Source organism: Pomacea canaliculata, linkage group LG10 (assembly GCF_003073045.1).
Source record: "Pomacea canaliculata isolate SZHN2017 linkage group LG10, ASM307304v1, whole genome shotgun sequence".
Lineage (NCBI taxonomy): Eukaryota > Metazoa > Mollusca > Gastropoda > Architaenioglossa > Ampullariidae > Pomacea > Pomacea canaliculata.
The window spans coordinates 25456558-25465956 of NC_037599.1; the positions used below are offsets into that span (position 1 = coordinate 25456558).

A 9399-nucleotide genomic window follows, 5' to 3' on the forward strand; every position below is an offset into this window, starting at 1 on the left:
TGTATGTATGATCCTGTAGTGTACATGTAGACATCACAAATATATAATATACACCTCCTGTATGTATAATCCTCTAGTGTACATGTAGACATCACAAATATACAATATACACCTCCTGTATGTATGATCCTGTAGTGTACATGTAGACATCACAAATATATAATATACACCTCCTGTATGTATAATCCTCTAGTGTACATGTAGACATCACAAATATACAATATACACCTCCTGTATGTATGATCCTGTAGTGAGCATGTAGACATCACAAATATACAATATACACCTCCTGTATGTATGATCCTGTAGTGTACATGTAGACATCACAAATATATAATATACACCTCCTGTATGTATAATCCTCTAGTGTACATGTAGACATCACAAATATACAATATACACCTCCTGTATGTATGATCCTGTAGTGTACGTGTAGACATCACAAATATATAATATACACCTCCTGTATGTATGATCCTGTAGTGAGCATGTAGACATCACAAATATATAATATACACCTCCCGTATGATCCTGTAGTGTACATGTAGACATCACAAATACAATATACACCTCCTGTATGTATGATCCTGTAGTGTACATGTAGACATCACAATATACAATATACACCTCCTGTATGTATGATCCTGTAGTGTACATGTAGACATCACAAATATACAATATACTCCTGTATGTATGATCCTTATGCATGTAGACATCACAAATATACAATATACACCTCCTGTATGTATGATCCTGTAGTGTACATGTAGACATCACAAATATACAATATACACCTCCTGTATGTATGATCCTGTAGTGTACGTGTAGACATCACAAATATACAATATACACCTCCTGTATGTATGATCCTGTAGTGTACGTGTAGACATCACAAATATATAATATACACCTCCTGTATGTATAATCCTCTAGTGATCCTGTAGTGTACGTGTAGACATCACAAATATACAATATACACCTCCTGTATGTATGATCCTGTAGTGAGCATGTAGACATCACAAATATACAATATACACCTCCTGTATGTATGATCCTGTAGTGTACATGTAGACATCACAAATATATAATATACACCTCCCGTATGATCCTGTAGTGTACATGTAGACATCACAAATATATAATATACACCTCCCGTATGATCCTGTAGTGTACATGTAGACATCACAAATATACAATATACACCTCCTGTATGTATGATCCTGTAGTGTACATGTAGACATCACAAATATACAATATACACCTCCTGTATGTATGATCCTGTAGTGTACATGTAGACATCACAAATATACAATATACACCTCCTGTATGTATGATCCTGTAGTGTACATGTAGACATCACAAATATACAATATACACCTCCCGTATGTATGATCCTGTAGTGTACGTGTAGACATCACAAATATACAATATACACCTCCCGTATGATCCTGTAGTGTACATGTAGACATCACAAATATATAATATACACCTCCTGTATGTATGATCCTGTAGTGTACATGTAGACATCACAAATATATAATATACACCTCCCGTATGTATGATCCTGTAGTGTACGTGTAGACATCACAAATATACAATATACACCTCCTGTATGTATGATCCTGTAGTGTACATGTAGACATCACAAATATATAATATACACCTCCCGTATGATCCTGTAGTGTACATGTAGACATCACAAATATATAATATACACCTCCTGTATGTATGACCCTGTAGTGTACATGTAGACATCACAAATATACAATATACACCTCCCGTATGATCCTGTAGTGTACATGTAGACATCACTAATATACAATATACACCTCCTGTATGTATAATCCTGTAGTGTACATGTAGACATCACTAATATACAATATACACCTCCTGTATGTATGATCCTGTAGTGTACATGTAGACATCACAAATATACAATATACACCTCCCGTATGATCCTGTAGTGTACATGTAGACATCACTAATATACAATATACACCTCCTGTATGTATAATCCTGTAGTGTACATGTAGACATCACTAATATACAATATACACCTCCTGTATGTATGATCCTGTAGTGTACATGTAGACATCACAAATATACAATATACACCTCCTGTATGTATGATCCTGTAGTGTACATGTAGACATCACTAATATACAATATACACCTCCTGTATGTATGATCCTGTAGTGTACATGTAGACATCACAAATATATAATATACACCTCCCGTATGATCCTGTAGTGTACATGTAGACATCACAAATATATAATATACACCTCCTGTATGTATAATCCTCTAGTGTACATGTAGACATCACAAATATACAATATACACCTCCTGTATGTATGATCCTGTAGTGTACATGTAGACATCACAAATATACAATATACACCTCCCGTATGATCCTCTAGTGTACATGTAGACATCACAAATATATTTCGTATGAACCACTCAATGTGCACGGTGACCACGTGTATATCACAAGTAAATATACTCTGTCACATTTACACCTCCAGAGCGGCACATCAACCATCGTACACCATATACACTACAATATATATATACAATCACTATCCACACGCTGACTTACACATCTGTCACGTGGCACAGTTAAATATAAACACCTGGCATGTATATATATAGCGGTAAATGTGCAGGTCGACATAGACTGCAATATATATATACACAGCACACAACTGAGTACTGACCACGTGACTGTTACAGACAGCAGTATATTACAGCGAGTACTGTGTTACAGGTACTAGTGTTACAGACCACTGTTACAGGTAGCACTGTCTTACAGACCACTGTTACAGGTAGCACTGTCTTACAGCGATAGCACCGTCCATCATCTGTCAATGCGCTGAACTACGTTTTCCTGTTTTACGTCTTCGCTACGTTTGCCGCACGTTGTGGCCGCCGTCACAGTTCGACCTGTCACATACGTTAACCCAGGGTATACGTCAGGGACCTGTGTACACGTGTGTGTGTACTCACAGGTGATCTTGTTTGTATCTGTAGGTGACGTATTACTCAGCCGTGCACACGTCACACACACACACACACACACGTCACAAGCACGTGCAGCACGTGCGGCAGCAGACTGCACTCGGTGCACCATGTCTTGGCTACGAGGTTCTAAGGGCCCGACACACGGAGCACGTGAGTGGTTTGACCTGACAAGTGCGGCGCCTCCATAGTTTGCTTCCACCCTCACCACCATCATGGCTGCCCCAACCTGTGGGAGCGGGTGGCAGGCGGGGAATGTACAACATGGGGAATGGGGAACATGGAGCACATCCTCCCCACCACCTGCCACACGTGTTAGTAAAGCGCAGACCACATGAAAGACAAAGTGGAGCTCAGGAACGGCTGTGTGTACCCGTGTGGTGTCGGGTACCATGGTGTGCTGTGTCCACCCGTGTGGTGTCGGGTACCATGGTGTGCTGTGTCCACCCGTGTGGTGTCGGGTACCATGGTGTGCTGTGTCCACCCGTGTGGTGTCGGGTACCTTGGTGTGCAAGGTGCTGTGTCCACCCGTGTGGTGTCAGGTACCTTGGTGTGCAAGGTGCTGTGTGCACCCGCCTCCTCACTACCTGCACAGCGGACGTCCCTTGGGTCTTTGAGTAACGGGTGGATTGACAGATGGACAGAGAGCACATATGTGTACAAGCCGTTAAGTCAGACGGCAGTGGACAGAGAGGTCTTGCACTGGAAAACAAACATTTGTACCAAAACATCGCCACCCACAGCCACAGCCACCCACAGCACCTGACGGTCACTCACATGACAAAAGTCTCACGTGCCCACAGCCGGGTGAAAACGAAGTGAGACAGGCGTGTGTGTGTGTGAGATGTATGTTAGTGTGTGTGTGACAGAGAGAGATGCATAAGGCGATGAGAGTGTGTGAGAGAGAGAAAGATGTATAAATGAGTGAGAGAGAGAAAGATGTATAAATGAGTGAGAGAGAGAGAAGACGTATAAGGCAGTGTGAGAGAGAGATGTATAAATGAGTGAGAAAGAGAGAGAAAGACGTATAAGGCCGTGACATGACCCAGTGACCTGTATCAGAGGTCAGCCGCTTGTAACGCTGACTTCATTTGGTTATCGACCCTCCAGTCTGTGGCGGTGGAGGGAGAGGAGAGGAGGAGGATGGCGGTGGCCGGTTCGCAGATGGCGCTGGTGGCCCAAGTTCTCAATGGAATGGACCGTATCCCCCTGGCAGCTGAGGTATCCTGCCGGTGGCAGATGGGGGGGCAGCTGTGGATGCCATAGCCATGGACAGATTGCGGCCAGCGCCCACCACACAAAGCTCCGGCCGCCATTTTTCATCCCGTACAGCCGCGGTGCGCATGCGCAGGCAATGACAGTTGCGCGGTCCGACAGATTTCTGGCGTGATCCAATCACATTTGTCCACACGGCTTACCTCCCCGCACATGGGGCCAATCTGCTGATGACGAGCCAGGGGTGAGTCAGGGTGAGTGGCAAGGAAAGTTCCTCTCGCCATGTCTTCTCCTCACGTGACTTTCTTCCTCGCAACAAACAAAACTCTTCTCTTCTGTCAGACTTGAGTCTTCTGCCTCACAACATGTCACCAGTCGATGGCTTTCTTACCCAGTGTGGGTGGCATGGTGCACATAAATATAAACACACCGGCAGACAGACAGACAGTCAGACAGGAAGACAAAGTGGAGACAGACAGGGAGACACGAAGACAGAAAGATACGAAGACAGGGAGACACGAAGACGGGGAGACATAAAGACAGAGAGACACGAAGACATGGAAACAGGGAGACTCGAAGACAGAGAGACACACAGACAGTGAGACACGAAGACAGAGACACAAAGACAGAGAGACGAAGACAGTGAGACACGAAGACAGAGACACGAAGACAGAGAGACGAAGACCAGGAGACACGAAGACAGAGAGACAGGCGATATAAAGAGAATGAAAGCGAAACGGGATGACAGACTGGCATCAACAGAGAGACAGAGAGGGTTAACCCTAACCCTCGCCACCGGCAAATTTCACATTATGTGACGTCACAAGAATTAACCACAGCACTACTGACACTCGGCGGCCATTATAAACGTCACCACTAGAGGTCTCACAGTACCAAGTGGCCTTTTGCTGCAGGTTACCATGGCAGCAGTCCTAACAGTCAGTTTATGATAACGACAAGGATAATGACGGTGACGATGTTTATGATGATAGCAACGAACGACGATTGTGACGTGACGACGATTAACTAAAGCATCACTGATGTCAGCTGCACACAGACACCACACTGTGCAGACATCTGTAGGTGGTTCAGTGGTACAAGCCAAGATGGCAGCCACAAACAGTTTATTCCACAAGAAACTTCTTGTCCTCCTCCTCTTGTCTCTCTCGGCCCAGTTTCTGTCTCCTGTCCTCTGTCAGCCACGCCCACTCCTGGCAGTTTGAGGGTTAATGATGTTCCTTGACCTCTTGCTTGAGGTGTCAGCAGCGCCATTGTCGTTGACGTCAGCACAGACACGTGACACCAAGGGCGCGTGACATAGAGGAGATTGTAGATGAGGGGAGCAGTGAGTGTGTGAAAGCTCACCATGGTGAGGTCAGTGCACGTTACGAGCAGTCAACTAAGGACGTCAGAGTTGTCTGCCCGGATGTAGTCAAGATCAGTTTCAGTCAACATGGCTGACACACGACTTCCCCAAACATGATAGCAGCGACACCCCACGGACAGTCGGATCAGGCCCTCCTGCTGTCTCTGACCGGCCCGTCCGCTGGCCCGCCCGCCAGTATATGTATACAGTGGAACCTCGGTTAACGAACTTAATCCGTTCTGGAAAGCTGTTCGTTATCCGAAATGTTTGTTATCCGAAACGATTTTTTCCATAAGAAATAAAGGAAATAGATTTAATTTGTTCCCAGCCCCTGTTGACTCGCTAATATTTGAAAGTTACAGGCTATTATATATAGGTATTTGTTTGAGAACAGTTATAATGCAATATAAATGGAGTTAAATAAACATAAAATCATTAACGAAAGCATTTAAACAGAAAACTTGAGAGACAACCTTTACGTGTGGTTCACGTGGCTGTTCGTTATCCGAAATTTTGTTCGCTATCCGAAATATTCGCTATCCGAGGTGTTCGTTAACCAAGGTTCCACTGTATATACAGTATTTGTAAAACAGTTAACTATATTAGTCCGGCCCTCTAACACCATCCCAATGTCTCATGCGGCCCCCTGGGAAAATGAATTGCCCACCCCTGGTATAGAGGGTTGGGGAGGTGGCAATGCTAAGCTGAGCACACTTTATTATTTACTTCTTTGTTTACGCTACTTACACACACCGATGTTAGTGTTTGACGTCAGCAAACTTCAGTCGGTGTTTGCTGCCTCATGCACACCACGCACCACCATCACCACCCACACTCGAGGTGAATGTGACTAACTCTTGTCGTCGCCATCATTGGTGTCGGTATCGTTGTGTCTCGTGTGCGGATTTTACTTTCAACACAGACTAGAGGAGGAGGAGGAGGAGGAGGAATGTGCGAATTTCTAGGAAACAAACAGTTCTGGAGACACTGTCCGCCATCAGGTTGTTGTCCTCAGCGTTGTGAGGCTACCACACAGTCACGATGGTGCACAAGTGCTACTTGCTAGTGACACATCAGTGACACAGTGCTAGCTAACACACAGTACAGGGGAGTTACAGAGTGCTAGTGACACACAGTGACAGTGCTACTTGCTAGTGACACACAGTGACACAGTGCTACTTGCTAGTGACACACAGTGACAGAGTGCTACTTGCTAGTGACAGTGCAACATGCTTAGTGACAGTGACATTGACAGTGCAGTCTACTTGCTAGTGACACACAGTGACAGAGTGCTACTTGCTAGTGACACACAGTGACACAGTGCTACTTGCTAGTGACACACAGTGACAGAGTGCTACTAGTGACACACTACTAGGTGCCACACAGTGACACAGTGCTACTTGCTGAACACAACAGTGACACACAGTGACACAGTGCTACTTGCTAGTGACACACACATGACAGGAGTGCTACTTGCACACACACACACAGTGACACAGTGCTACTTGCTACGTGGACATACACACTACTGTGACACCAGCTACTTGCTACTTGCTAAGTTTTTTTTGACCACACACAGTGAACACAGTGCTTGACACACACAGTGACAACAGTGACAGTGCTACTTGCTGACACACACAGTGACACAGTGCTACTTGCTAGTGACACACAGTGACACATGCTACAAGTGACAGAGTGCTACTTGCCTAGTGACACACACACAGTGACACAAGTGCTACTTGCTACTAGTGAACACACAGTGACACAGTGCTACTGATAGACACACACTGACACAGTGCTACTTGCTGCAGCCACACAGTACACACCACAGTGACACAACATCGTGTGTGCTACTTGCTCGAGTGACACACACAGTGACACACAGTGCTACTTGCTTAGTCGACACACAGTGGACACAGTGTCTACTTGCAGTGACACACAGTGACACTTGCTAGTGGACACAGTGCTACAGTGCTAACTTGCTATGACCACAGTGACACTTTGCTGAGTGACACACAGTGACAGTGCTACTCTATGAACACAGCTACTGCTACAAAAACAGAGTGACACACACAGTGACACAGTGCTACTTGCTAGTGACACACAGTGACAGTTGCTACTTTGAACACACTAGTGGACAGTGCTACCAGTGACACACACAGAGTGCTTACTTGCTAGTGACACACAGTGACAGTGCTACTTGCTAGTGACACACAGTGACACAGTGCTACTTGCTAGTGACACACAGTGACACAGTGCTACTTGCTAGTGACACACAGTGACACAGTGCTACTTGCTAGTGACACACAGTGACAGAGTGCTACTTGCACACACACACAGTGACACAGTGCTACTTGCTAGTGACACACAGTGACACAGTGCTACTTGCTAACACCAAGACACAGTGACACAGTGCTACTTGCTAGTGACACACAGTGACACAGTGCTACTTGCTAGTGACACACAGTGACACAGTGCTACTTGCTAGTGACACACAGTGACACAGTGCTACTTGCACACACACAGTGACACAGTGCTACTTGCTAGTGACACACAGTGACACAGTGCTACTTGCTAGTGACACACAGTGACACAGTGCTACTTGCTAGTGACACACAGTGACACAGTGCTAGCTAGTGACACACAGACACAGTGCTACTTGCTGTGACACACCATGTGACACAGTGCTACTTGCACACACACGCTACTGCTTGCATGACACACAGTTGACACAGTGCTACTTGCTAGTGACACACAGTGACCTACTTGCTATTGCTAGTCACACAGTGACACAGTGCTACTAGTGACACAGTGCACACAGTGACACAGTGCTACTATGAACACACACAGTGCACAGTGCTATTGCTAGTGACACACAGTGACACAGTGCTACTTGCTGACACACACACACACAGTGACTTGCTGAACACACTGACACAGTGCTACTTGACAGTGACACACCTAGTGACACAGTACTACTTCACAGTAGTGCTACACACAGTGACACAGTGTCTAGTGACACTTCATCATTACCATTCAAACGACGATCTCAACAACTTTGCCACTTCCGCCTGGTCACCATTCGGCGTTGTTGTCACCTTCTGACCCCACGAGTAGACAGCAGCTGTATTCACTTCCTTCTGACCCCACGAGTAGACAGCAGCTGTATTCACTTCCTTCTGACCCCACGAGTAGACAGCAGCTGTATTCACTTCCTTCTGACCCCACGAGTAGACAGCAGCTGTATTCACTTCCTTCTGACCCCACGAGTAGACAGCAGCTGTATTCACTTCCTTCTGACCCCACGAGTACTCAACAGCTGTATTCACTTCCTTCTGACCCCACGAGTAGTCAACAGCTGTATTCACTTCCTTCTGACCCCACGAGTAGTCAACAACTGTATTCACTTCCTTCTGACCCCACGAGTAGTCAACAGCTGTATTCACTTCCTTCTGACCCCACGAGTAGTCAACAGCTGTATTCACTTCCAGTCCCGACCCTCGCTCCACCATATCGTCATCAATAACAAGGAGCACAAGAGCAGCAGGCTGTGGGTTCTTCCCATTGCCAGGCACCGGGCGCACAGTACCACTGGAGGCGAATATTTAAAGACAAGCGACAAGGAACATTGCTGGAAGACAGACAAAAAAAAGGAAGGACGCAGACGGACGGAGGGAGAAATATGAGGCCTTGCCTCACCCTGACTGACTTCTCATGAGGTTGAAGGTAAGATGGCGCCACAACATGGAGCTGATCAACTTCTCATTAGGCTGAAGGCAATGGAAGACGCCAGCCTGTAA

General features: G+C 45.6%; 1 protein-coding gene across 1 annotated transcript; it reads right to left on the reverse strand.

Annotated features, from left to right (window-relative positions):
• Positions 1-2482: 2482 nt before the first annotated feature.
• Positions 2483-9153, reverse strand: LOC112574003. Its single transcript, XM_025254772.1, has 2 exons — positions 8633-9153; positions 2483-3720 (listed from the first exon to the last, which is right to left on the reverse strand). Exons 1-2 carry the CDS (start codon positions 9109-9111, stop codon positions 3372-3374), a joined length of 828 nt encoding a protein of 275 aa, XP_025110557.1. The 5' UTR covers positions 9112-9153; the 3' UTR covers positions 2483-3371.
• Positions 9154-9399: the final 246 nt, after the last annotated feature.

Excerpts from the sequence above, each read along its gene's own strand:
- LOC112574003 (XM_025254772.1), bottom strand. The coding sequence starts at position 9,111 with ATGGTGGAGCGAGGGTCGGGACTGGAAGTGAATACAGCTGTTGACTAC. Across the intron at positions 3,721-8,632 it reads TTGAGATCGTCGTTTGAATG|TGCAAGACCTCTCTGTCCAC; the intron begins GTAATGATGAAG and ends TTTGTTTTCCAG.